Source organism: Eucalyptus grandis, chromosome 1 (genome assembly GCF_016545825.1).
Source record: "Eucalyptus grandis isolate ANBG69807.140 chromosome 1, ASM1654582v1, whole genome shotgun sequence".
In the NCBI taxonomy this organism is placed as follows: domain Eukaryota; kingdom Viridiplantae; phylum Streptophyta; class Magnoliopsida; order Myrtales; family Myrtaceae; genus Eucalyptus; species Eucalyptus grandis.
Window position 1 is genome coordinate 41465998 of NC_052612.1, and position 27765 is coordinate 41493762.

The window sequence follows — 27765 nt, forward strand, 5'->3', positions numbered from 1 at the left end:
GGACACTAAGGACCTAAAGCCCAACCATTCCCCATGACGAGGATGAGATCGCCACCGTCTTCTTGTAAAATCTTTTTCAAGAAAAGACAAGAAAAATCTTAGGCTACATTTGATAGTTAAGATAAAATTCGGGACATATTCTATCTTATGTTTGATACTTGCTTGGATAAAATTATCCAATGAAGGAAGTGGGATAAAGGTAGATAAAATTTCTAATATCCATAATAGGAAATTTATTTTTTTCAAATAACAATTTTCCTAAATTAACAAAATTAAAATTATATTTTAATATAAATATATTTGGAATAGGGTTTTAGCATAATTGCTGATACTCGCTTGGGATAGGGTTTTAGCAGAAATCGATCGAGGCTCCTTTCCTCTCGCAGCGTCGCCTTTCGCCGTCGTCGTTTCTCGGCGTCGATAACGCCCAGCGGAGAGAATGTCTTCCCTGCGGAACGCGATCAGTCGGCGCGCTCACAAGGAGCGAGCTCAGCCGTAAGTTCACCCACCTCCTCCCATGTCGTCCGGTGCTTTTTTTTTTTTTTTGGCTAATTCCCGTCTTCTGACGCGGCGGCGATTTTTCCGGGTGGGTGCGGCAGGCAATCGAGGAAGAAGTTCGGGCTTCTCGAGAAGCACAAGGACTATGTCGTCCGCGCGACGGCCTTCCACAAGAAGGAGGACTCCCTCCGGAGGCTCAAGGAGAAGGCGGCCTTCAGGAACCCCGACGAGTTCTACTTCAAGATGGTCAAGACCAAGACCGTCGATGGAGTTCACAGGCCACAGTAAGTTTTTTCTTAACTTGGTCTTCGAATTAATCGTGTATCTTTCGCAGTCCAATCTTTGACCGTGTCGCTTGTCTTGGGTAGGAGCCAGGCAAATAAATATACCAACGAAGAGCTCATGTTGATGAAGACGCAGGACATTGGATATATTCTTCAGAAAGTGCAGAGTGAGAAAAAGGTGCTGCTCGTTTGTGCTGTGCCTCGTCGAAATTTGGTGTTGGAATGTTGCTCTTGAGATATATTGATGGTGTGTGAATTGTGCTGTCTGTTGCAGAAAATCGAAAAGCTGACTGCCACGCTGCATTCTCTCGATGATCGCCCGTCGAGCAATCATGTTTACTACGCGGAAGACAGGTCTGCTCCTCCTTATCTGTGACCTTAATTAGTTTCCTACTGAATGCTGGTTGTTGTAAATACTGGAGTTTTATATTTTCTTACTCGAGGTAGAGAACAGACATGCTCGTTGCTCTGCTGAAAGTTTGACATGCTAGCATTGTGCTTGTGCTTTCTCGACCGACCAATCTCACTTTCTGACGAACTTGGCATGCTTAAAACTATTTAGCTCGAAGCCATTTTAGTATGCCATGTTTTACTGAACTATTAATAGCCAATGAGTTGAGTGTGCATTGAGATCAATACGATTTTATCCCCTTAAAAGGTTACAATATATTCTCACCCTGTAAAATGTTTTCCAAGGGATGCCACAAGATGATGTGCTGGTTGCATTGTGATTGGGCTCTTCACTACCTTGAAAGTTCTTTACCCTTGTTTAGTTCCATCTTAGTTGATGCGCTCTTTTTTGTTTTTTTGGTGCCCTTTCTAAAGCCTTGAGTTAGCATCTTCTATTATCTCATTTGTTTTTCATAATGTCTGCAGAGAAGAGGCGAAAGAGATACAATCATCTTCTAAGAATGGGAAAATATCTTTCGAGGACATTCCTGATAATATCAAAAGGTAAGCTCATATGGCTTATTTGTTGTTTGGAAGTTGATTATTTCTTGATAAGACTTGTTTTGAGTGCGCAGAAGCTGGAAGTCACTGTTAAGTTCAGGTATCAAGAGAGAATGTCTGATAGGAACAGTGTATTGAGTTAATCAAAGATTATTGTCCTCCAGAGAATAGAAATTGAGCTTTTTGCTCCACATTAGAAGCACTTTGATGTCTCTTGCCACTCATTTGGGCATTGAATTGTTGACCATGTTACCATCCACTTCCACAGTATCTGTTGCTTTTCAGGTGTCGATATCGATGCTGTTCTTTACCTTTTCCTAACGTGCTTGTTTGTTGTCATTTGTCCCTCCCTCTGTCTAAACTGATATAAAGAAAGCTGTTTGACATTATGTAAACGGAATGTTTTGGTGGTTCTGTTGGCCTATCATCTTTGATCTGTTTGATTGTGCTCTTGGTGGAGTAGACGACTTAAAATCCACATTTTTTGCAGGAAAACAGCTGCTTCATACAGGGAACTAGAGGCAAGAAAAAGTAGAGTAAATGATTTGGAGAAGATATACATGGAAATGTCGCTGAAGAAGGAATTGCAGGTAGGCTTCACTGACTTTCTACTTGTCAGTTGGTCTGTTTGGATTTTTTCTAATAAAGCATTTTATCCATAAGCAGAAGAAGGGCAAGAAGCGAAAACTTCGTGAAGATGAAATCATCTGCCCCACCTCAAAACCAGTATACAAATGGCGGTCAGAACGGAAGCGATGAATAAAGTTCTTTCTCAGCTTGATGCTTCTCTTTTGCGCAAGCAATGGTTCTCATCTACAGTCAAATCTCTTCTACAAAACTTACCTGTTTGGATGACGATCCAGGTGGCTGACGAACCGATGTTAAGCCAAGATCACAATTTTTTGACACATGATATTTAATGTGAACCTTGAGTTCGAGCGAGTGTACCGTTAGCTTATTTGTTGAACATAATTTGTGAAATCCAAGTTGGTCTATTTTTCCACGTCTCTCTTTCATTGTGGGCAGAAAATATGAAGCTGTCATCTTTTAGATTTCATGCTGGTGTAAGCACATCTAAGCACATCTTTCGCACCTCACTTGTTCCTTCGTTGCTTACTTATTCTACATTAATCATAGTGTATAAACATGAGCTGGGTATATTTGAGAGACTCTTTCGAGAAGTGTTCCTACTTATTGACTTCATTTTGTCCTCCTCCTTGTGGCATTTCAAATTTGACCTCTACTCGATGTTGAACATCAGGATTCTTAAAAATATACAAGTGTCATGTGTCCGAGCCATTTGGCAGTGATTATTCCTCTTTGCAACTTAAATCCTTCTTCGGGTTTACAAAATTTTGGAAAGAAAGCAATAGATACTTCTGTTAAACCAAGCAGACATGGATAAGGCATGCGAGTTATAAAGTTCGGTATTCTAGTAGTTCATTCTAGGATCGTTGATGCTTGGTCGCGTTGAAATTGATGGCTTCTTGTTAGATTCTTCTCTCTTTAACTCTGGAACACGATTATTATAACACACATTGAGCATGGCCCATCCAACATATCCCTTTTAACAGAGGAATCGACCAAGGGACGGAAAGGGCTATACAATCTCTGATAAGCTCGACTAGAGGGATACAAGCTTAACAAATCTGCGGATATTCAAGATTCCCCCATAAAGTCGAGATTGAATGTTCAAAAGCCACAATGGCTGGGACAGCCGATTTCTATGACCAGCATCTCATCTTCGGCACATTATCATGTCAAAAACTTGGCAACAACATGTTCTGCTATGGCCATGCTTGAAGTCAAACCAGGTGACTCGATTCCAAAGAGATTAACCAGTCCAGGTACCCCATGAGTCTCCTCTCCCTGCAAAAACGTAATCAGGATAGAATTTTCATCGACCATGCCGTCCCTTAAATCTTTCAAGCAAACTGATGATGGAAAGCAATAAAAATGAAATTAAATTTGCTGGTTGATAATGTATATCATTGTATTGCATAGTTTCTTAATATTTAAGAGGAAGATTAAGCAAAACTACACTTGTATGCTGCCTGTCTGCACGCCAATAGGTGAAGGAGTTCATCATTGACCTTAAAGAAAGAGGATGCACAATACAAGAAACCCAGGACTCTATAGAAGCAACAAAGGCAGGTCGTCTCTCTGCTTCAGTAGTAAAGGAATGAAAGGAGACACAGATCTTCGCAATATTCCAGGCTGGTAAAAGGTGTTAAAGCCAATTCAACACAGAGCAGTTGACAAACAATCTGACCACATTAGGTAGTAGGTAAATTGATGGATGTACTCCATGAACACAATGTGCAGTCTGGTGACTCGATAATGCATCACAGAAAAGATGCCGATAGAGGATAAGCAGTGATGATAACAACACTCTTAGCACACAGGGCTGAACACAACCGTGGTGATATGAGGATCTAAAGGAAAATAATCCCCTGCGTTCATGCGGGCCCTTCATAAAGGATATCAAAATGTCCACAACTTCATGTTGGTAATGGAAGGTTCACTTATATGACTGCATGTACAACAAAGGCAGAAACTGCATCTGTGATGATTGAGCATTCAATAAACAGAGACTTATAGTTTTGAAATCATCTTATCTCACATTATAAAGATGTGTACATGCATATGTTCCTGTTTCCTAATGATGTTGCAAGATTTAAGTTTTGAAATAAGTGCATAAAACAAAGATACTGTCAAGAAAAGTCAAAGTACCAGGACTGGGTAAGACAAAGGATCATGTTAGGTCCAATAAGACCACTTTACCAATTTAGTCTACTAAGTAATGCTGCAGACACCCATCAGGTGTTGCATATGACATACTTGTTTAAATGGTCAATTGTAGTTTGTCACATCATATTAGACTGATTTTACTATTCCCAGCATTAATCTAAAACAAATTTATCCTATTTTTACTGTCTAATAAGCCCAGTTACTGCTGCTATTGCACTTCCTGATAAACCAGGTCTGATTTATCTCAAATTGATTTATAACCTTCTTGCAAGGTAGAGGACTTCATCTAGAATCCCGTGCACAAAAACAATGAGAAAAGATAATGTTCAGTTAATCAGAGCTTTCCCAACTGGTGTTCAGCATAGTTCCTTTAAGGGAAAGAAAACCTACTGCTGGAATAATGCATAGTGAAACACAAATTAAATAAAGTCGTGATGCCCAACATAAATTTTTAGATTTTATTGACCTAACACATTCTGTTAAGAGGGGAGCTAAGATCCAACCTGTACTACAAAATCACTGGTAGGCTGTTGAGGAGCTGAAAGTTTTGGCCGAATCCCTGAATAACCTGGCTCCAAAGAACCATCCTTGAGGTTTGGATAGTACTTTCTGATGGCTGGATAAAATCTCTCCGCGTGGCTTGCAGATACAGAATAGTCGAACCTGAATTGAACTTTGGCAATTATTTACAATTGGAGACATAGCTATCAGTGCCAAATATAAAAGTACAGATGATTGTATTTTGATTATAGGATCATGACATCTGCTATATTGGTATTTCGTGGTCCAATAAGCATGACTAAGCAAAACACCAAAACTTGGTGAACTCTTACAAGGTTGAAATCTAAAAAAATTTTTGCCGATATTCAATACTTAATGCATGTTCAAGAAGACATGGGAAAACTTCACTTTAATTGAGACCGAAAAATTGCATGTCAACCAGTTACTATGTGCTTCTAGCCAAAAAAACCAGTTACCATGTGCTTGTCACAAATTACCAAGGGGGAAAAGTTTTTGGCTTTTCATTCATCAGATCCCCACGGAAATTTTCAAAAATCAACTCCGTCAAGCATGACATGGGATTCACCCCCTATTAGTCCACCACTCAACAGAAGCATAGAAGACAAATCACGTATCTACTGAGACCAAGTATACTTAATTGGAATAAGTACCTGTTTAGGAAGCTTGAAACATCATCCACACCATTAATCCATTCAACATCCGGGCCAAACTTTACTTGACCATTCAAATCAAGAGTTACATGCACACCAAGGCCACCATCCTCAGGAATTGGATATATCAAATGCTGGAATGGGGGGTTCTTAGTGTTCGCAAGGGTAAAGTAGTGACCGCGAGCAAAATATGCTGGAGGAATTACTTGACCATTAAGACCATGAAATCTCTTTGCCAGGAGTGGAGCGCTTAAGCCTGCCGAGTTGACAACAACCTTCGGAACTAGTTCAAGTTCAGGTTGGAGAGGAAACTGTCCATTCCCATGTTCATCGAGATTTTTGGTCTCACAAACATGGAGGTGCATAGAAATGCCTTCAAGATGACCGCCGACCACAGTAGTATTGTAAGAGAACATCGCTCCGTGATTTTCAGCTTCTCCCTGGACTCACATTCGGGCGATTGACCTGCCAATCTGTTAGCTATGAAACTACCTATAGAAAAGAAGCAAAATCTAAGACGAACATTTCCAAAGCACAAAACTTGATCACTCACCACTAGCGACAGCATCAACGAATGCGTGTCAACGATGCCGGAAACAGGGGAAAACAAGGCCTTCAAACATTGCAGTTCAGGCTCCATCCTCATGGCTTCCGCACCATCCATCATCCTCAACCCATCGACCCCGTTGCGAGCTCCACGGTCCATCAAATTGCTCAGCTTCGGAACCTCCGAAGGCCCGGTAGCGACTATCAGCTTCCCAATCTGCCCATGGGGGATCTCGCGCTCGGAGCAGTACTCGTACAGCAGCTCCCTTCCCCTCACGCAAAACGCCGCCTGCCAAACCGCACGCATTTCACTATCTCCATCTCGGAATTTTCACAGAGCATACGACCGACAATCGAAGACTACCTCAAAATCTACCACGAGACGCTACTACTCTCCGACTGAAAACCACTACTCTCGGCCTATAACGCATCAGTCGATCTCGCCGACAAGCCGTTACAAACTTCACCGATCGGAAACCGCCGGTAAGAGAGAAGAGATCACCGGACCTTGAGAGAATCGGGAGGGTAGTATATGCCGGCGTGGACGACCTCGCTGTTGCGGGAGCTCGTGCCGGTCCCGAAGGTCGGCGCCGACTCGAGCACCAGGACGTCCCGGCCGCCTTGCGCGAGCCGCCGCGCGACGGCCAGCCCGACGACGCCCGCGCCGATCACCACGCAATCCGCCTGCTCGACGGAGGCGAAGCCTCTGGCGAGCTTGGCGGCGGTCTTCAAGGCTCCGCGGACGCCGACGGCCGAGCGCGCCAGCATCTCTCTCCCCCTCGGATTGCTCTTCCGGTCGTCGCTCCTGCAACGAAGCTGGACGGACGGACTGAGCTCGGTCGGCTTAGCGATGGCGGACAAAAGTGAATTCGCTTTGACCAGAAATGAGTGATTTTCACAAATTTGTCCGGCACCGGCACCGATGATTAGTAATTTATGGAAGATGATCCATGCATAATATATAATATAATCATTGGACTAAGTTCAGTGTACAATATCATTCATAAATTTTCAATTTGTTCAATATAATTCTTAAATTTACAATGAATGTTTAATCTATGGACGATGATCCAATTAGTCCTTGAGCTTTAGCATAATATATAATATAGTCATTGGACTAAGTTCAATGTACAATATCATTCATAAACTTTCAATTTGTTCAATATAATTTTTAAACTTACAATAAATGCTTAATCTATGGAAGATGATCCAATTAGTCCCTGAGCTTTAGCATAATATATAATATAGTCATTGGACTAAGTTCAATGTACAATATCATTCATAAACTTTTAATTTATTCAATATAATTCTTAAACTTTCAATAAATGTTTAATCTAGTTCCTAAAATAACATTAAACATTTTCAAATAGTTCATATCAAATTAAAAGATCAAAAATGATATTACATATTAGGTTAAAATTTATGCACCACAATACATATTGAATCAGAGTTTAAAGATTAATTATGTCATTATCTCAATTTTAAGAAAATTTTTCATTTTGCTAATGAATTAGAGGAAAAATCTTAAATAGAGCGCGAAGTAATTTTCTTGCCCTCTCGAGGTTGATATTGTATCAAATGAAGCTTTGATGTGGCCAATTTAGTCTGAAAACATGCCCTTAATTCATCTGCCGGCCACGGCTTTCACGTAATTGTTGTTTTTTGGTTCCATATTTTATTCTCACTTGAAATTACGAAGAAATGGAAGGGAATTTAACCTATTTCTAGTGACAGATAGGAATAGAAAATTGATTGAAGAGGTAAAAGGGAAATGCGAATAAAAAAAAAAACTGATTTATATCCAGGTTCAGTAATGCTTTGAGTAAAAACCTAATGCACGAAACTGCTTGCTATCTGACAACCGTAAATGATAGAATACTATCCATGATTCAATTACAGTTCATCTGTCTCAAACGTACAGCTTTGCCTCTAACTATTAGCTTTGATTTCAGGTTTTGACTATAACCATGCACATTTGATACTTTGTATGTTCTTGCTTTAAATAATACGAAAGAATAGGCAAATTGATGACACTGGCCCAGATTTTAGGCACAAACGTAAAGAGGCTAATGGCCGAAATCATATATAAATAGACTATCATGTTAGGATGTGTTACCATCCATTTCATGGCTCCTTTTATTTTGCGAAAATATTTTATCAGGAAAACATTTTTCGACATTTTGATCATTTAGGAAAACAAGTGAATGGAAAATCTTTTCTTAGTTAAAGGAAAATCTACATCTAAATTTAGAAAAATTATTCTTTTTTTAAAAAATCGGAAATCGTATTTGTAAAAGAACAACTAAATACTGGAGCTTAGATGAAAGACTTTGGAACTTGGGCAAAAGAACCTCAACGCCCATACTCGGGTGTTTGGCTATCGGGCTTCTGCAACGAAGCTGGACAGACGGACAAAAGTGGACTCGCTTGACCAGAAATGAGTGATTTTCACAAATTTGTCGAGCACGGGTGATTAGTAATTTAGGGAAGATGAGGTAAATAGTACATGAATTTTAACTTAACATATAATATGATCCATGAATTATAGCTTAATATGCATTGTCATTCAGTAATTTTCTTGTTTAATGTGATCTACAAAGTTGTAATAAATGTTCAATCTAGTTCATAAACTAATATTAAACATTTTCAAATAGTTCATATATTAACTTGTTAATAAATTAAAAGTTCATAAACGACATTATACATTAAGTTAAAGCTCATAAACTACGATACATATTGAGTCAAAGTTTAAAGATTAATTGTGTAGTTATCCCAATTTTATGGAAATTTTTCATTTTGTTAATTAATTAGAGGAAAAATTTCAAATACAGCGCGAAGTAATTTAATCGGGTGTTCAACAATCAGGCTCCGGTCCCAAAGGTCAACTAGGTCCATAGATGTTAGCCTAGAACCCGATGCCTATACTAGGTCTCCCTATGGCCATGCTTAAGACCTAGGTGCTTGTCCCCGTGTCCATCAAGGCCGTGGCCAATTCCCTCGGTTGTAACATCCCTAGATAAATGCATTTGAGGGATTGTTCACTTTGGCTAGTCTCATAACAAGCCTCACAATTTTGACAAGCACATTTTAGAAGGTCACCCATCCCGTGTCCATGTAGTCAACTCCCACACCCAAGTCATTGGCACTCAAGCCTAGGGCCATTGAGGCTAAGCCTAGGTCCATCGATTGTCGGGCTTGAGTCCTTAAAGGTCAAGTCCGTAGTAGCTATGTTCATGTACTCGGCTATCCAGCTCAAATCACACCACTCGAACTCGGGTCTATCATAGCTAAGCTTGATTCCTCAAAGGTTGAACTAGGCTAGGTCGAAGACTCCAATGCCTATACTAGGGTCTATCATAACTTCAAAAATGTTAATCTTTTGCGAAATTCAATTTTTTCGCGAAATTCATGTCATGATCTTTTCATCACTTTAGTTAGGAATTGCATCGCCCATTTACTTACCAAAAAAGGATTTCTCCTCTGCGCACACTCAAATTCTAAAATCAACAACCACTAAACGGCTTGATTACCCTCCATTTCTTTGGTTAACGGTTGATAATAAAATATGTCTTTAAGTTAACGTGTGGTCTTAGAAGAAAAGGAAAGAATGTCCAAAAAATAAGATTAAAGCCGGCAGAGGCCGGTCAAGACTGTTGCTTTTAAGGAAGGAAGAAAGTTAGGCAGGGAAGCCATGGCCAAAACATTGAAAAACTAAAAAAAAAAAAAAAAAACTTAGGCAGATCTCGATGCATATGGATTAGCCTCACATATACCGACATCAGCCAATCCTAATTCCAACATATTTGCAATTTCGCATGTATGGGCAGCTCTGAATAAATGGAAATCACTTGATTAGATAACGAGAAGAGGAAATTGAAATTGAGAAGCAATATCATTTTAGACAGGAGCATCATCCCATGATATGAAAAATCCAATTAGACCAAATCATTTATAGACAAGAAGTACATCGCGAGATTACAAATAAAAATTCCGAGGTGGAACCTAACTAGCACAAGCATTACTATTTATAATACGAAGAAGTTAAATGTCTTACGATTCTAATCCTGACTCTTGAGTCCTAATCCACAACGAGAGACGTGACATGGTAAGCACGAGCTCGTCGAAGCTTTAACTGCAAAATCTTGCTGAGCTTGAAAGCGAAAAACATCCCGATCCCAAGCAACGCCATTTGCTTCACCAAATCTAAACCTGCACGAGACCGCAACACTTTCTGAAGTTAATCAATGGAGCAGCAATGTGCAAGTTCTATATAAGCTGAGTAAATCGAAACGACAGGCCAGACGCGATCGTATACAGGGCATCAGCAGAAATTTCATCGGATTAGTTTGGATCGAATATGGACAAGGGCAAGAAGAGATCGGCCGTGCTCGTGGGCTGCAACTACCAGGGCACCCAGTACGAGCTCCACGGCTGCATCAACGACGTGCGGGCCATGCGCGAGACGCTCGTGGGGCGGTTCGGGTTCGAGGAGGGCCGCGTGGAGGTCCTGACGGACGAGCCCGGCTCGCCGGTGATGCCGACCGGCGCCAACATCATGGCCGCGCTCGGCCGGATGGTCGACCGGGCGGAGCCGGGGACGTCCTGTTCTTCCACTACAGCGGGCACGGGACCCGGATCCCCTCGCCGAGGCCCGTCTTTCCGTTCAAGAAGGACGAAGCCATCGTACCTTGTGACTTCAATCTCATCACCGGTAATTTTGCTTCGTCGCCCGAGCTCTTTCGCCGTGAACATTCGCATGACCGTAGGAAAGAATGAATGCGTTTTGCAGACGTGGATTTCCGGCACTTGGTGAACCGCCTCCCGAAGGGCGCGACCCTGACGATCCTCTCCGACTCCTGCCACAGCGGCGGCCTCATCGACAAGGAGAAAGAGCAGGTCGGCCCGTCGGCGGCCCCCGCCCACCGCGGCCCCGGCGGCGGCACGTCCCCCTCCTCCTCCGCCGCCCCGAAGCACATCCCTTTCCAGGACCTGCTCCAGCACCTCTCGTCCCTAACTAACATAATCACCTCGGACGTCGGGACCCACCTGCTCGAGTCCTTCGGCGCCGAGGCGAGCCTCCGGTTCCGCCTCCCGCCCCTGGAGGCGGCGTCGTTCGACCCGCTGAAGCCCGACGAGGGGATCCTGCTGAGCGGGTGCCAGGCCGACGAGACATCCGCGGACATGAGCCCGCCGGCGGCGGAGGGAGGGAAGGCGTTCGGGGCGTTCAGCGACGCGGTGCAGACCGTCCTGAGGGAGAGCGAGCGGGAGCAGCTGAGCAACAGGGAGGTGGTGGTGCGGGCGAGGGGGGTGCTGAGGAAGCAAGGGTTCGAGCAGCATCCATGCCTGTACTGCAGCGACGAGAATGCTGACGCGGGTTTCCTAGGCCTGCACGGCGGTGAGGAAGATGGCGTGCCTTGTTGAAGAAGCGAAGCGACTAATTAATTTGTTTGCATTTCTTGCGGAAAATTGATCTGATACGTGAATTGCCTTTTTTTTTTTTTACTATTTGGGAATTTCATGCTATTTGTCATGACAGATGAATAAAGGGATCGGGATAGCGGGCTATTTATGCTCTTTCGAAAATTTATTTGTCTTTCCTTGTTTTGACATGTGGTGGTTTAGTCTCTATGCATGAAAAATTCTCCAAATAATCTTAAAGTTATTAGATTTTTATCAATTTGATTATAAATATTTTAATTACATCAATTAAGTCTTAAAAATTTCCAAAAATCAATAATGTAAACGATGTCCTACATGACACAATTAATGCTAACATAGACAAAATTTATTTATTTTTCAATTTTTTTGATTAACGATTTCTTTTAACTCAGCCGCCTTTACATTTTTTTCTTTTCTCGAAAATTATTTTTCCTTGTTTTGATGGCTGGAGATGCTGGCTTTGGGCAAGGTACATCCCCTCTTGGTAGGATTTGACTAAAGGATGACTTCACTAAAGGCTAACTTGGGTTGGCCTTGCCAACTTTGGGCAAGGTCAAGCTTCACCATCATTGGCCTCGCCCGAGGGTAGTGAGGTTGCCCCTCGATAGATCTTGACTAGGTCGTCCCTAGTCATATCCCAATGAAAGCGACCTCACCTGAGGGCGACGAAGGTTGCTACTTATTGCCAAGTTTGGGCGATCAGTGGATGAAGAAGGAGAAAGAGAAAAAAAGAAAAGAAACTAAAATATAAAAAATTGAAAAATCAAAAAATTAATAAAATTTGTCCATGTTAGCGTCAGCCTTATCGCATAGGATAACCGGTATCCAAGTCAACGATTTTCGGCCAAAATTAATTGGATAGATTCAATTAACAAAATGTGAAAAATGTTTAGGACTACATTGACAAAATTAAAAAGTTAACGATTGAATTGGCAAAAGCGTAATAAGTTTATGATTTTTTGGAACAATTTTTCCCCTCCCTATATTTGCTTGAAATTTAAAATATTCTCATAATTGTATTTTTGAATAATGGTCCTTGATTACTTTTGAGGAAACAATTAAAATTCATCTTGGGACGAAGCTTGCCATTTGTGATTTCAACTCACATGCAACCTTACGCCTACCCTTTAAACTTCAAGCCATCATTTTAACCTTGGTTACCTTTCTAATAACTCTTGAGTAAAAATCCCAAGTCCATTTACTTGGCAGAAGAATCCATTTCACATCTTCCCTCACTCTTTCTCCTCTTCTCGTTTTCCAATCTAAGAATTGAAAAGCCAATAATTTCATCTTCCAATAGTACAAGGTTATTAGAGCTTTGGGTTGTTCAAGTTCTATTTTAGATAAGTAAAAATTTCAGGAATTAAGTTAGGTTGATCTACTCGGCACTTTTAATTTAGTTTGGATTAATATATGTAATACTAGTACTAGTTAAATCTGATGTTAAGTATGAGTATGGGCAACAGTGGTTTGGAGGTATTATGATTATTTGATTTATTGCTAGTACCAGTGCCAGATTTGGCTTGTCCTCTCATGAGCCCTCTCTAGTTGAAAGTAAAAATGATTTTTCTCATTCCTTAAATAGTTTATTCACTGGCATCATATGTACGTGGATCCTCATTTGTTCTCTCTTTTTGCGATTGAGATTTCATAATTTCTTCTTTTTTATCCCACCTTCTATCTAACAAAATCAACTATTAAAAAGTGAAAATCCTCATTTTAGTGCACCGCATTTCTCTTCTCATTTTTTTTATTGCATAATGCTAGGTATATTAAGATCATATATTACAAAATATGTAAGTGAATGCTCAAATGAAAGCATCATATTAATTATCAAATTATTTCGTACATCAATTTCAAAATATAACAGCTCATTTTTTTTTTCTTTTTTTTCCATTCCATCTCCATCCCCTTCCTTCCATGGGATCAAACGTGACCTACGTGTCAGCCACTTTTCCACTTCCGTAACCTCATTGAAAACGAAAAAAAAGGACTCAGTCTTAACCATTTTAAAATCAATTTTTACCCAATTTTTTTTCGGTGAGAGAGGAAAAAATCAACACTACAATACATAAAACCCCCAAAAAATAGATATTATATTACATAAAATATCTGGCAGGGATAAAAAAATAAGGAGGGGCAAAAAGGGGAAAGCGAAAAAGTGCGCGAAGACTTTTTTGCTAAATTTACACCGTCGCTCCGCGTCATCGGCGCTTGCATCGACGAACATAAATCGCTCGTCTTGTCCGAAGAAATCGACCGCGTCTCTCTCTCTCTCTCTAGAAGTTTCTCTCTCTTCCTCTCCATCTCCTTTGTTGTTTCGATTTAAGAAAATCAGGGTGATAAGGAGGAGGAAGAGGAACGAGGTTTTCCGGAGAGAGAGAGAAGAAAATGGCGGATCAGCTCACCGACGACCAGATCTCCGAGTTCAAGGAGGCCTTCAGCTTGTTCGACAAGGACGGCGATGGTTCGATCTCTCTCTCTCTCTCTCTCTGTATCTTCCTGTGGTTTTGATTTGAGTCAGCTGCTGCGTCGTCGTCGCACGTGTCCTTGGTCCGATGCTTGCTTTTGCGCGCGATTCGTGTGCGATCGTGTAAAGGGTGGGCGCTTTTACCTGCGAATTCGCTGCTGATTGACTCTTTTGGTCGATTGCGTTTTGCGGTGGCTCGCTAAATCTTGACTGGTTACTCCTCTTGATTGTCAGAATGTCTTCTTACGCTATTAAGGGAGGGGGGCGGAAGAAATTGCAGTTTTTTTTTTGTCTGATGGCATTCGGGGCTGGATCTTTGTCATGTTTCAGAAATGGTGGATGCACAGTACATTAATGATTGGAAAATCTTAACTTGGATCTTGTGAACGAGCGGCGTGTTACGCGGCTCTAGGTGTAGAAATTTGTTATATTTTTTTTCCTTATGTCCGATGCGTATGTTGCGCATGACACGAGGATAGCGCGAGGGAGACGGGGAATCGGAAATTACGATCTTTCTATATTTGGGTATGCAGTCGGGTTGCGTTTGGAGCTAGATCTTCCATGCTCCTGAAAACCGGCTGCTCTGTTTCCGAGTTAGATTCCATTGGAGGGTCTTCCATGGTTGTGTTTGTTTGACACTTGACATGTTTATAAAGTCAGTTGAAGCGGGATTTTATGATATATAATTGATTGACTGTACAAAGCAGGCAATGCGCTTCTTGGTTTTAGTACAAGTATCAGTACATGTTATCGGGGGAGTATTTAATAGAATTCTGTGTAAACATCTTGATCATGATATATCAATATTATCTTCTAGGGATCATATTGGATGTGTGAAATTATTTATTCTTATAAGCATCAAAGCATCATTATCTTTCCATGAGGTATTTTTTATAAGGTCAGCATGTTGCTTATCTGTTGCAAAGCTCTTGGAATTTTGGTTAAAGTAGTTTGTGCTTATCTTAAAGTGTTCAAATCTTCTTTGTTTTTAGTTTGTTGTTTTCAGAAGATATTGGTCATACTCATGAGGTAATAAATCTTTTGTTTGAAATAAGGTTTTAAGGTTTTAACGATTTTTCCTTCTGACTTTGAGGGTCTTTTGATTACGTATGCGATGATGTGAATTGTCTGAGTCACTGAATTCACCAATTGAATAAGCATCAATTAAAATTTCATATGTGATCAAGTGAGATGTAGATGTCCTGGTCAGTGACATATAGCTTTATGTCTTACATTTGAAAATTGCTTTTTCTAGTCAAATTGTTGCTTTAAAAAGGTGGATTTTCTTACGGATGATAAATGAACTATTGGTCGCTCCCATCACTCTTCAGGTTGTATCACCACCAAAGAGCTTGGAACTGTCATGAGGTCGCTGGGGCAGAATCCTACTGAGGCAGAGCTTCAGGACATGATCAATGAGGTAGATGCTGATGGGAACGGGACTATTGACTTCCCGGAGTTCCTAAACCTGATGGCTAGGAAGATGAAAGACACTGACTCCGAAGAAGAGCTGAAAGAGGCATTCAGAGTTTTCGACAAGGATCAGAACGGGTTCATATCTGCTGCCGAGCTCCGCCATGTGATGACCAATCTCGGGGAGAAGCTCACTGATGAAGAGGTTGACGAGATGATTAGGGAGGCTGATGTAGATGGAGATGGCCAGATAAACTATGAGGAGTTTGTGAAGGTGATGATGGCCAAGTGATTTGCTGCATCTGAGCGAAATCCACAAGAGAATGGAAAAAAAAAGGATTGCAATAACTAATGTAACAAGATTCTTGCATTTCCTTTTGCAATGTCTATGAATGTTATGAATTAAACCTTGAAAAAGAGTGAGTGGTCTTCTCTTTGGTGATCCTGATTGGCTGATAAAATGTTTTCTGTAGGGTACCATCTTTGTTAAAAGTCCCCTTGATTGGCTCGTGAATGTCAGCTTGGTTTGTCTGGTTTTGCTTAGCATAAGGATCAATTTGCTTTCATATGTATTGTATTACTATCTCAGCTTGCCATCGACCTTTGGTCCCCTTATTTAGGAACTCTAGTGGAGCAGAAATGTTGGTAACTGATCTTTTGTACACAGAGCTACAAACCATACATAATGATGTGAAATGCTTTCATCTGAACGTTCCTATGACGTACCTATGCAAATCCAGCGGAAGTGAAAAAGGGGAAACTCGGTTCATAGTCGTGTTATGGACCGTACTCGTAATGTGTATGCGGGAGTCAGACGTTCCGGGTGCATGAGATTTGCGAACCCATATCCTTCATTTCAACCTCCTCAGCGCAGTGTGGTTTAATTTCGAAAACTGCTGTTGTTTCTAGGACGATCTATTTTGGGGAAGGGCGGTCCATTTTGAAAATAGATGGACTACGTTTTGCAGTTTGGTGCAACCTACTCTTAAGTTCTTCGTTTCATTGAATTTGCATTCCAGGGGGAAAATTTCAATTTGGCTCAGATGATTGCATTAGCATTAAGCCTAGTGATTGGGTTTGATCATCTGGTCCAAGTCACCTAACCGGGATCCACGTGCATCAACGACCACCAAAATCGAGAGAGGAGGGTAGTTGGCGCCATTGGATGCGTGGAGGGTAGGTCTCAAATAGCCGTCCTTGTCATGACCCATTAGGGCCATTACTACAAGTCTCCCACCCGCCTCTCTTCAATTAGTGTGTATCGGTTCTCTGCTTCAGTTGCGGTGAGAGTGCTTTCATTTAAGGGAGGAGCCAAGTGCAACTAACAAAATCAATGGAGGTTGCGCAGGAGAAGGAGAAGAAGATGAAGATACTCTGCCTCCATGGGTTCAGAACCAGTGGCAGCTTCTTGAAGAAGCAAATCAGTAAATGGGATCCTTCCATTTTCGCTCACTTCGACATGGTAACATCGAAATTCTCTCAACCCTCTCCTCTCTTTTCTGTCATCATCCAAGAAGGAAGTAGTAACTTTGTGTCGCTGGGTTGGATTTATGAAGTAAAGGTGACCACTGCTTGTGCTTTTCAAGTGAAGACGGCTAAAGATGTCGATCCCCGAAACAATTTGGCCTATTTGACTTTTCGACTAGAATTTGTCTGCGCTGTCATTAAATGAATAGGAGATGAGTAATCGATATAGCCATGAAGCAATCGTTTGAATATGCACGCAGTAACCGGATTGAAGTCTAAGACTGCATGAGCTGTCTCCTGAAACTAATATAGGCTCCAAATATCATCTAAATGAGTGAAAATGGGAAGCTCCTACTGTGATTATATGAGTGGGAGCCTTTTGGATGACATGTTTCCATCTTGGACATGGAGATTTTCCCTGGCCTAGTGATTTTTATATCACAAAGAAATGTATAATTTGTTCGATGATTGTTCAAGCAAGGAAGTTCAGCTAATTAACACTCATGAAAGCGACTCCAATCGGGCTATCAGCTGCCCCCAATTGAGCTGATTGATTTACAACTGATGCCCTAGAGAATTAGATTCAGTCATGATTGATGAGTACTTTTCGTGTTAAGTACTATCTGTTTGCAGTTTTTGTGCGTCTATGATGCATTTCTGTCATCAAGCAACGGTAAAACGAATTACCCATGTCAACTCTTGTGTGGAAGATGGGTTCCGATGATGCTGTTTACCTCTACAGTTCTACAGCGCTCGAAAGGAAAATTTAGATTCCACAACAGGCCTTGAAATAATTTCCATGTCAAGAAACTCCACAAGATCGATACCAATTAGACTTTCAGCACATACTCATACTGACCAGAAGCACTGCATCTCTTTCTTGCAGGATTTCCCCGACGGGTTATTTCCTGCAGGAGGCAAATCCGATATCGAAGGCATCTTTCCACCACCCTACTTTGAATGGTTCCAATTTGAAAAGGTGAGTTTGCCTGTCTATTCTGGATCTCCAATCCACTGTGAGTGTGCCATCTTTTATTCACTATCTTCAACCAAGGAGGTGATTTTCTTAACAGCACTCGAACTGATCAGGATTTCACGGAGTACACAAACTTGGAAGAATGTGTCAAGTATCTGTGCGAGTACATTATGAGCAAAGGCCCCTTCGATGGTCTACTCGGATTCTCTCAGGTACTCTTTGCTGTTGCCGTGATTTCTTGCAGTCAGATGTTCATGTAGATTCAGATGCAAAATGCGGTTAAGCAAATGGTCACGGTCTAAAGTGCGCAGATGAAGTTTAATAGCATCATTGTGCTAAGACAACTCTCTGCATCTCACAACACTTGATTTTCTCGTTTGTTCAGGGTGCCACACTCTCGGCCCTTTTGCTGGGTTACCAAGCACAGGCAAGCCGAATAGCCTCTTTTATTTTCATCGTACTCCTATGCAACATTTTCAGTCGGGAAGTGATGGTTGATATGGCTGATATATATTTTTGGAAGCAGGGGAAGGTATTGAAGGATCACCCACCACTGAAGTTCTTCATATCTATATCGGGTTCGAAGTTCAGGACTCCAGACATATGTGATGTTGCCTACAAGGACCCAATCAAGGCGAAGTCGGTCCATTTCATTGGAGACAAGGATTGGCTGAAACTGCCGTCGCAGGATCTGGCGACCGCATTTGACAATCCCCTAATCATCAGACATCCCCAAGGCCACACCGTCCCAAGGCTAGGTGAGTATAAATGTTTGTTCTTAAACTTCTTCCATCGCTAATCAAATAGAAAACCACGAACTAATCCCAGCACAGTGTCCTTTTCTTTCAAGTATCTTAGAAACTCAAGTCTAACTGACATTTCCATGACTACTACTCAGATGAGACCACCGTTGTGCAGATGCGCGGTTGGACTGCTGAAATACTCCTCCAATACAGCAGCAGGAACCTCGAAGCAGGGAAGACCGACTCTGGCGACACTCTGAAGGTCCAGAATGCAGCGGCAAATGGGAAAGTTGACAAGGAGGTCGAGATCGTGGAGGCAGCAAAAGCCTGAAGAACCTGGAAGGGAAAACAAGCCGGCCTTCCTCATCCCTGTCCTGTGTGGAAGCCTAAGTCAGACACTGCTTTCTGAGGCTGTGTGAACTTGTGTGGTGATGGTAATTGGCAATGTACCTCGTCCATTATGATGGGAATAAATTTGCTCTTACATACTATTCACGTCAGAGTGTTTTCTGGCACCAAGATCCTAGTGCCCTCTTCGACACTTATTGAACGAATAATCCACAACTCATCTCCCAAGGTTACATTTGAAATTCATGAAAAAATGCATTACCCGCATTTTTCATATCACTCGACAATAGAAACTCTCCCTAAGCATTCGCAACACTTCTTGCGAACCAGGCTGGTTCACTTCTAAAATATGCCTTCTTATTTTCACTTACGTTTTTCGGTCAACGATAGTTACTAAACCACTTTGTTCAGCATTTTTTTTTTTTTTTACAAATTCTGTCAAAACTGTAAACGGCAAAAAGGGGTGATTGTAATTTTGACGGTTACTCGGTTTCATGGCAAGGCGAGGAATCCCTACGGCCTCCGACAGCACGCAGGAACAGGGAAAGTTCGCTTGGGCCCCACTGTTTTGTTCTAAGAATATTTGTCTTTTTCATGTGCTTCGGGAATCGATGCCTTTGGGGCCGCGTCAACTTCCAAACCGGAAAGCCAAACAGGATCCCCTGCCCCTCTCCGGAAGGACACCGAGAGAGACCGTTGAATCGTGTAGATCAGAGCGAGGTCGAGGTCGAGGTCGAGGTCGAGGTCGCGTCGATGGGGGCCACGGGATTGCTGGTTTCCGATTTCGTTATCTCCTTCATGTGGGTCTGGTCGGGGACGCTGATAAAGGTCTTCGTGTACGAGGTGCTGGGGCTGGGGCACGGGCTCTGGGGCGAGACCGTCAAGTGCGCGCTCTACATCATCGACATGTTCTTCTTCGCGTTCCTGGGCAAGCTCACGAAGGGCGGCTCGTACAACCCCCTCACCGTGCTGGCCTCCGGCTTCTCCGGCGATTTCGGCCGCTTCCTCTTCACCGTCGGCGCTCGCATCCCCGCCCAGGTTCGGTTTCGTTGTCGGGTTTTTTCTCCCCTTTGCTTTTTTTTTGCTTGTGTCGGGACCAGGTCGTTTGATCTTTCCTCTGCCCCTGGTAAAGGTGAGGCTTTTATGGTTGGCGTGTGTTCTGTGAAACAGGTTTTGGCTTTTGGCTAAGATGCTTCCGGGTTACCAGTTATGTTGCGGCTAATTTGTTTTGTAATTGTGAAAAAGGTTGGTTTTTTAAGGGGATGGTGTCCTTGCCATGGGATCAATTCAATAAATAGTGTTTGCTCATTTTCGCTGCGATAAAAATATGAACTTGCTATCAGCAGTATGGCTTGACACTGTCTAGGGCACGTTGACAAAAGACCTGAGGAACATGGTCGAGATAAAATATGGGTTACGGCTTCAGTTAAGGGGGTTTGCAGATATGGTGTTGGCGAAAGTTAGGGCCTTTGTTCGGGGGAATTGGGATCCTAGATGGTTCGGTCCGATTTTCTTTTAAGGGACCGATGGGGCTTTAATGTAGTTTCGACTGATGGTTTTGTTTTTTTCTTTTTTTTTTAAACAAAAACTGAGCATGAGGTCTCTCTGCTGACTCATTTGTGAGGAAGATCAGTTCCTCCATTTATCAAGTCCCTTATTAAAGTTTGAGTCGCCAATGTAAATTGAGTACGGCTATTGCATTTGCCGCAATTTGTAGCTTTCTGGAGTATGCTCATGCAGAAGTGTATTCGATTATTTCGTGATCACAGACACCGTATCCATTTTTTCCCCACTTCTTTTTACCAAAACATGTTTTAATATGACTGCAGCTTGAGCTTTGGACTTTCTACCTCATGTTTACTCTTTACAGCTTATATTCCAGGGTCATGTCATCTCATCACTGGATGAACCCCCATTATTGATTACGTCACGACTTCATCACTGGATGATATTCTACAGAAAGGTCTCCTTGTACTTTTGTTAGATGGTTCAGTGCTGTCCATCTTCTTGCCCTGTTCTCCACTATACTATAGATGACAATCCTTTGAGCAGATGGAACTGCAAGATAATCTTGGTTACAATGAGTCAACAAGATAATTTTGGCAGAATCCAAATGCAACATAAGGTGTGACTAGGATACTGCAAAAGTGCAACTCTCTTTTGGGTTATAGACACAAGTTGTGAATTCTGCACTCTGTCTCAATTTGAGTCATTTTCTGTCAATATATGAGATCTTATGGACATATTAGTGGAATGAGAGGATTACTTTCCATTGTCTCTGAAAAATTCCATGTCAGACTGAATGCAATTGAAATTCATCCCTTGTGTTCAATGCCTTTTAGGTCATCTTTCTTGTTGTGAGCTTGTACTGTATAGGTCCTGGCCTATGCAATAACTTTTCCTGTTGCTGTGAGCCAGAGCACCTGATAACAAAGTGATACCATGCTTGGCATCATCATACAAGAATACCGATAGTCCTATGCGCTTCTCAGTGACACAGGTTGCTGATCATTCACTGACTCTCCATGGATGGATTCTAGTTTTGCTAGGAATTGGATAATTGTTTAGGGGTCAGTTTAGTTTAGCAAGCTGCAGCACTATCTGTTCAATTTTTCTTGTTAATGGAAACACTAGTTGATTGTCTGCTTGCAATTGCTTTTTTTTATGTTTAGCGAGATTGATATTATCTACTTGATTGTTTGCTCATTCTCTCCATGTTGCATCTGCTCGGTCAATTGATTGGCTCTATACACCTTACATCAAGAAAGTTTCTACAATTAAAGGTTTGAAACTCAAAGAGTAAGTCTTGTGGAAGGATGAGATTATAGAGTTGCACATAAACAACAAGGTGGGGCAGTGTCAGCATCATGGTTTTGGACAAGTAATCTGAAATTGTTAGTCTTCAGTGAAGCGACTTGCCATCAGAGATGAGATTGAATAATCATTTAGAATATGATGCCTGTCTCTCTTCATGCTTTCAGCGTTGTGGTGACATCACACTGATATCATTAAGTCTGTTCATCTTTTCTCCAGGCGGTTGGTTCTATCACTGGGGTTAGGCTCATCATTGCGACCTTCCCTCACCTATGGCTTGGACCACGTTTGAGTATTGACGTTCATCGAGGGGCACTAACTGAAGGACTCTTAGCATTTGTAATCGTCATCATCTCACTAGGACTCGGTAGAAAGATTCCTGGAAGTTTTTACACAAAGACTTGGATATCAAGTGTCTCTAAGCTGACTCTGCAGGTACTCGGTTCTGATCTAACCGGTGGATTTATGAACCCAGCTTCGGTAAGTACTTTTGAAAATCTAAGTGTGTTTCTTTTCTTTTGAGAGGAAACCAGTGGTGGATGTTCCCTCAGAATCACTCATGCTTGGATTAAAACTTGTTAATTACTGTAGGCAATGGGATGGGCCTATGCTCGTGGGGATCATATAACCAAGGAACATGTGCTTGTTTACTGGCTCGCCCCGGTAGAGGCCACCCTGCTGGCAGTGTGGATATTTAGACTGCTTGTGGGGCCACTAAAAGAGCAGGAAGCAAAGAAGAAAAAATCAGAGTGAGGAATGGCATTCGAGTTCTGTTCGGTGTCTACTGGATTATCTCATCCTTAGAAATTGGATACAGGGAGCATATCTCGACCGAAGGCACAAGATGTGCTTTAAGTTCAATCCTTTGTCAGGTCAGGCAATCTGCATGGTCTGTTGGGTTTATCTAACTCTTGTCTTAGACACTACCCTTTGCATTTGCTTTATTCGTAGACAAATGGCAATAAATTATGTAAATCGTGTTAGGCTGAAATTCACGGGGTAGGTTTCGTTGGGCAATCTGTATGTATGATTGGAGCCCCGATTATCTGTCATTTCTTCAATATTAAGCTCTCCCCAAACCGTGTATCCAATGTACCACGTTTATTTAATATTAAGCTCTCTCTCTCTCTCCCTCCCTCTCTCTCTCTCTCTCTGTGCAAGTGCATGTGAGCTCATACATTTCAATCCGCAAGATGTGGGTAAGATTGCTGCTTTCAGTGCAGTTATCGTGTCCTATTTGCTCAACATTGATCCTGATAATTCTTCTTCAGACAAGCACAAGCTTGAGAATACAGGTGCGGAATGGGTTTATGAAGAAATTTGTTTAAGATCAATTAAGACCATCACACTAGAAGAAAAACCGTATATGTTGGGCTTAATCCAAGAACAGCTTCAGAAGTATTTAATTCTCTGAAGGTGCTTGGGACGGAGAAAATCATAAATAAAGATTTACCATTTGGAGATGGTACTGCCAAAAGGTCGACCACATCGTCAAACTCATTTAAATAGAAGCGTAGTTGATGAAATGGGAAACATAAGGAAGCAGTATTAAAGAGAAGACGTGCTTTATCTTCGAAGAGAAGCTCTAATCCTGAAAATACAAACAAATCTTCCTTTTACAAGTGTTCCTCGATGTGACAGTTTTTGTAATGACACTGTCTGAAGTACTATAGATTAACAACTTCACATGAAAGTCGTGGACAAGACTTAATACACAAGTCGAGGCTCAAATTCTGCAAAATCGACTGAACCAGACTCGATCGGTGGCATCAAATATGCAGCCAAGAGCTCGGAGGCCAATGCAGCGATGAGTGGAATCCTCTTCAAGTTCTTCACCAACGGAATGTCCTCAGTTTCCCCAACCGCAAGGAGCTTCGTGTTTATTTCCACCATCCTGTCCAACTTCCTTTTGAATTCAGGGTTCTCTACATCCAGCACGGCAGGAAAAATCCTGGCTGTGGTGCGGTTTGTCTGTATGAAGAAATGTTCAATCATTATTCATTCGAGAAGTCAAAATATTCCAAGTTAATAAATTCGAAGTACGGTAGTAATGGTAGAAGTCATGGATAGCGTGCAGCAGCAACAAAAATAATGTACTTCTCCAATGCAGCGACATGAATGTATTCATTCACCTCAATGATGACATGCATGTCAAATTCCTTAGTGTTGAGACCAATGCCTTCATAGAAAGCAGTCCGCTGGCAATCGTTAAGGTACATTGTCACATACACCTGAGGAAAAAAGCATAGGCAGGTTAGGGCAAAAACAGGGGACTTCTACAACATTAGCAGAGACACTGTGAATGATTCACTTCACAGAACTGAGATGTTGGACACGAGAACTAATTATTACCGAAAGGCAGAAGAACCGGGACCACAGTTTTGCCTTCCAGTCATTGAGAAACTGGGGTTGGGCTTTCATTAAAGCAGAGAAGAAATCACCATGCCGGTTCTCGTCCTGGCACCAATTCTCGAAGTACTTGAAGATAGGATATGGTTGGTACTCGGGATTCTCCTTGAGATGTCTGTAGATCGTGATGTATCGCCAGTACCCAATCTTCTCGGACAAGTAGGTCGCGTAGAAAATGAACTTGGGCTTGAAGAACGTGTATTTCCTGGCCTTCGTCAGGAAACCCAAGTCCAATGCCAAGTTGAAATCGGACAACCCTTTGTTCAGGAATCTGCATACCGTCAAAGTATATTCATCATGTTCTTTGCTATGTAATATGATAGTAATGATCACTGAGATTGCAAACAGAGCTACTAGGGCGACACCCTACATACCCAGCATGTCTGGCCTCATCCCTGGACATCAGAGAGAATATCTCGGCTACCACCGGGTTTGTTTTCTGTTAGCAAATAACTCAATTAGTCAGTCAGCTGAATGTATGTCCAAAAATTCAATTCCTATCTTCCACCACGAATATACTATTTCACCGCCGAAAAGCACATTGAAATTCTGACAAATATTCAATAGCGGTGCAAGAAAAGTTCGGAGAATACCTAGTATATCCACCCATTCATGAAAATTCGAAATGCAAACAGCAAAAGCACACCTTTTCCCAATTACATAGTCAAAACAACAATGCTAGCATAACAGAAAATTGAAGTATCGAGTAATAAGTGATACGACAAGCTCGAACCCATTTCATATATTCTTCCAAACAGGATGGCAGAAACAAATAACCAATCGTACCAAGAAAAGCAGAGAGCCAAACCCAAGTTACCTTGAGCCTCCTCCCCAGCTCCTTGTAGAGAAGGAACCCAGAGAACTCGGCAGTGCAGGACCTCTCCAAGAACTCCACGAAGATCTGCCTGAGCGGGCCCTGCATCTTATCCGCGGCCTCCTTGAACTCCTTGTTCCTCACGAAGTGGGTCTGGTTGTAATCGGTCTTGAACTCCTGCAGCAGGGCCACGAACTCGTCCTGGTTCAGGTTCTTGTTGATCTCGGTGTTGAACAGCTGCTCCATCTCGTCGAAATCCGTGGTGTAGAACCGCGGGGCCAGGAGGGTCTCCTTGATGGCCTGCTTGTTGGCCTTCTTGGCGGGCTTCTTGGGGGCGGCGGGCTGGGCGGTGGCCGACATCCTGACGGCGGCGAACCGGGGGCGCGAGGGTGCTCCGGGGCCGGCCAGTCCCGGGGTGCTGGCGAATTTCGAGATGGGTTTGAGGAGAGCCATCTCGGCTGCCATTTCCTGGAGCTGGAGAGCCGGCGTGGCTTCGGCGGGGATTCTTGATTTTCTTGACAGCGGGAGGGGAAGGAGAGATTATATCGTGGAAGAGGGAGCAGAGCAGGGGAGGGCGGATAAGGTGGCAGCATGGTGTGCGATTGGCTGACGGGTGATTATGTGTGTGATCCGATGGAAATCTGTGGGCTTGATGGAGGGGTGACACGTGGCGGGCGGCCATTGGCCGGTCTGATTACTTTGTCTAGTGGTGATAATGCCACTGCGGCTGACCGGTGCTTGTGGTTGTGGTCTCCCTTCCGCTCAAGTCAAAGCTTGATTCTTTGTTTAAAGGGTCTCTTGAGAAAAGATTCGAGATTTTGTCCAGTCTGGAGCAAAGCTGTTCAGTAGGATAAGAGGCCGCTTCTTCTTCTTATACATCTTCTTCCGGGTTCAAACTGAGTGCAATTGATACTTATATTTGAGATAATGACATAAACGATTCATAAACTTTGTTTTAATGTGCAATGTGATATTTAAATCTTTAATTTGTTCAATACGGTTCCGAACGTTATCTCGATATGTAATGTCGTTCTTAAATTTTAAATTTTTTCACCATAGTCCTTGGACATTTAGTATATATAGTTCCTAAAGAGTATGAAAATATTTAATGTCATCGTTCCATTAATTTAAATTTAAGAAAAACATTAAACATTCTTATACAGTTCATGAATTATATATATCGAAAGTTCAATGATCACATAGAATAAAGTATAACTTCAGGACAATATTGTACATTAGACTAAAGCTTAAAGATCGTATTGAATAAATTTAAAGTTCATTAATCACGTTATATATATAACTAAAGTTGGCATATGAAAACATGTGTCGCCACCAAAAGGAGTCAATGAAGTCTGATATGATATGGGGGCGACACAGTGCATTTGCTTATTAGCCCCTTGCACAGGCCCATTAAGGCCTTACATCTTTACTGGGCCTGAGGCCCAAATAACTAAGGCAGGCTCACCAGATATCCAGGTGAGGTCATTTGCTACAAGCATGCTCATGTACTTGTTCTTTCTAAAACTGATAAAGAAAGCGCTCCATTCCGTTAAAACTCATCGAACTGTCTCTGACATTCGTCTACCGTGGGGTGCAAATTTCAAGCTTTGGCATTCCGATTGGTTAATCACCTCCCATGAGATAATTTGATGGGGTTGAGTAGGTAGAGCTCTTAGTTCCATGTTGAGCGAGGCGAGACCATGATATAACACGCTTAAGTGGGCTGCTTAAGGTTGAGAGCCTTGATGAGGTGAGGATTTCACGCTAAGGGCCTTGAGATGCCAGTCTATGGCGTCCCTTGTTTAGCCCACATAGATCTCTAGAAGAAATTCCTAAGTATACCATAAGGATTGCATTTTAACTTTCATATCGTTCTTCATGATGAATTTCAATCATTCTTTTCTAGATTAACATAAGTCATGTCACGCTGCATGTTTAGCATTTGGCCTTTCATTGAGCTAAGCAGAAAACTAAAGGCTCTCAAAGTAAGGAGAGACTGAAACTCATGGGCTCATCATGGTACACGAGTATTTTTACATAACAGTTGCGATGCGTTTCTTCTGTGCCATACAAAAAAAGTTACTCACATTTAGGCAATTTTCCTTCTTTGTCAGAGTTCGTGTTGTTTTACCAAATTGTGGAGGCAACCAAACAATCCTCGCAAGACCCATAAGACCAGCTTGAGACTAGCTCTTGGCTTGGGATGCCTTACGGCCACTGTTTTGTCAGCATTTTTTTGACAGTTGCAGACCCCCTATTCTTTCGTTTGCTTATGACATGAGCTTATCCTTTTGCATTCGTGGACAAACAATCTCTAGAAACTAGAAAGCAAGCCATTGTCCTAATGTTCAAAGGAGGCCATTGAAATGGGTTACTTGTCACTAGATTTGGGGCGACAACAATGACGTGCCATCACTCGTTTGTCTGCTTATTCTTGAAGCGAAAGCAAGGCATCATAGGATAACACTACACTCCTTTTCCTCATTCGGGATTTTTCTGCCTTTTCAATTTTGCTCTCATTGTCACTATGACAAGTGTAGGATGGACGATGTAATGCCTCCTTGATGTTTATCTGTCTTGCCTTGATTGCATGGGCAATCTTGCGTGGATAAAGAAAATAGAGCAAAGGAGGAAAGAATTCGGTCTCTTCCTCTTCATAATGAAATGTAA

At 42.1% G+C, this 27765-nt stretch overlaps 6 protein-coding genes across 6 annotated transcripts; 4 read left to right on the forward strand and 2 right to left on the reverse strand.

The window, feature by feature from the left end:
• Positions 1-336: 336 nt before the first annotated feature.
• On the forward strand, positions 337-2880 carry LOC104443580 (probable U3 small nucleolar RNA-associated protein 11). Its single transcript, XM_010057072.3, has 7 exons — positions 337-495; positions 600-782; positions 867-960; positions 1057-1136; positions 1659-1736; positions 2224-2323; positions 2400-2880. The coding sequence occupies exons 1-7, from the start codon at positions 440-442 to the stop codon at positions 2490-2492; spliced, it is 684 nt and encodes a 227-aa protein (XP_010055374.1). The 5' UTR covers positions 337-439; the 3' UTR covers positions 2493-2880.
• A 321-nt stretch (positions 2881-3201) lies between these two features.
• On the reverse strand, positions 3202-7113 carry LOC104443589 (L-2-hydroxyglutarate dehydrogenase, mitochondrial). Its single transcript, XM_010057083.3, has 5 exons — positions 6710-7113; positions 6210-6491; positions 5657-6096; positions 4988-5147; positions 3202-3602 (listed from the first exon to the last, which is right to left on the reverse strand). The coding sequence occupies exons 1-5, from the start codon at positions 6968-6970 to the stop codon at positions 3489-3491; spliced, it is 1257 nt and encodes a 418-aa protein (XP_010055385.2). The 5' UTR covers positions 6971-7113; the 3' UTR covers positions 3202-3488.
• A 3184-nt stretch (positions 7114-10297) lies between these two features.
• On the forward strand, positions 10298-11796 carry LOC104443599 (metacaspase-9). Its single transcript, XM_010057095.3, is given in 3 exon segments — positions 10298-10785; positions 10788-10913; positions 10992-11796. Coding segments are annotated over 3 exon segments (984 nt in total). The 5' UTR covers positions 10298-10559; the 3' UTR covers positions 11624-11796.
• Positions 11797-13845: 2049 nt separating this feature from the next.
• LOC104443620 (esterase GA18864) lies at positions 13846-19229 on the forward strand. Its single transcript, XM_039314500.1, is given in 8 exon segments — positions 13846-14108; positions 15443-15807; positions 16780-16986; positions 17878-17970; positions 18081-18179; positions 18353-18394; positions 18494-18725; positions 18866-19229. Coding segments are annotated over 8 exon segments (1290 nt in total). The 5' UTR covers positions 13846-14032; the 3' UTR covers positions 19042-19229.
• Positions 19230-19657: 428 nt separating this feature from the next.
• Positions 19658-23007, forward strand: LOC104443609 (probable aquaporin SIP2-1). The gene is made up of 3 exons (XM_010057105.3): positions 19658-20096; positions 22092-22352; positions 22464-23007. Exons 1-3 carry the CDS (start codon positions 19812-19814, stop codon positions 22623-22625), a joined length of 708 nt encoding a protein of 235 aa, XP_010055407.2. The 5' UTR covers positions 19658-19811; the 3' UTR covers positions 22626-23007.
• Positions 23008-23418: 411 nt separating this feature from the next.
• On the reverse strand, positions 23419-25669 carry LOC104443639 (magnesium-protoporphyrin IX monomethyl ester [oxidative] cyclase, chloroplastic). Its single transcript, XM_010057137.3, has 5 exons — positions 25099-25669; positions 24656-24720; positions 24225-24552; positions 24005-24103; positions 23419-23843 (listed from the first exon to the last, which is right to left on the reverse strand). The coding sequence occupies exons 1-5, from the start codon at positions 25558-25560 to the stop codon at positions 23580-23582; spliced, it is 1218 nt and encodes a 405-aa protein (XP_010055439.2). The 5' UTR covers positions 25561-25669; the 3' UTR covers positions 23419-23579.
• Positions 25670-27765: the final 2096 nt, after the last annotated feature.

Bases quoted from the DNA above. Each gene is read 5' to 3' on its own strand.
- LOC104443580 (XM_010057072.3), top strand. From the start codon at position 440: ATGTCTTCCCTGCGGAACGCGATCAGTCGGCGCGCTCACAAGGAGCGA. The intron at 961-1,056 runs GTGCTGCTCGTT...TGTCTGTTGCAG, and splicing joins AAGTGCAGAGTGAGAAAAAG to AAAATCGAAAAGCTGACTGC. The intron at 1,137-1,658 runs GTCTGCTCCTCC...TAATGTCTGCAG, and splicing joins GTTTACTACGCGGAAGACAG to AGAAGAGGCGAAAGAGATAC.
- LOC104443589 (XM_010057083.3), bottom strand. From the start codon at position 6,970: ATGCTGGCGCGCTCGGCCGTCGGCGTCCGCGGAGCCTTGAAGACCGCC. The intron at 6,097-6,209 runs GTGAGTGATCAA...ATGTGAGTCCAG, and splicing joins CGTTGATGCTGTCGCTAGTG to GGAGAAGCTGAAAATCACGG. The intron at 5,148-5,656 runs GTACTTATTCCA...AGTTCAATTCAG, and splicing joins GTTTCAAGCTTCCTAAACAG to GTTCGACTATTCTGTATCTG.
- LOC104443609 (XM_010057105.3), top strand. From the start codon at position 19,812: ATGGGGGCCACGGGATTGCTGGTTTCCGATTTCGTTATCTCCTTCATG. The intron at 20,097-22,091 runs GTTCGGTTTCGT...TCTTTTCTCCAG, and splicing joins GCGCTCGCATCCCCGCCCAG to GCGGTTGGTTCTATCACTGG. The intron at 22,353-22,463 runs GTAAGTACTTTT...TAATTACTGTAG, and splicing joins GATTTATGAACCCAGCTTCG to GCAATGGGATGGGCCTATGC.
- LOC104443639 (XM_010057137.3), bottom strand. From the start codon at position 25,560: ATGGCAGCCGAGATGGCTCTCCTCAAACCCATCTCGAAATTCGCCAGC. The intron at 24,721-25,098 runs GTAACTTGGGTT...ATTTGCTAACAG, and splicing joins AGCTGGGGAGGAGGCTCAAG to AAAACAAACCCGGTGGTAGC. The intron at 23,844-24,004 runs GTGAATGAATAC...TTCTTCATACAG, and splicing joins ACATGCATGTCATCATTGAG to ACAAACCGCACCACAGCCAG.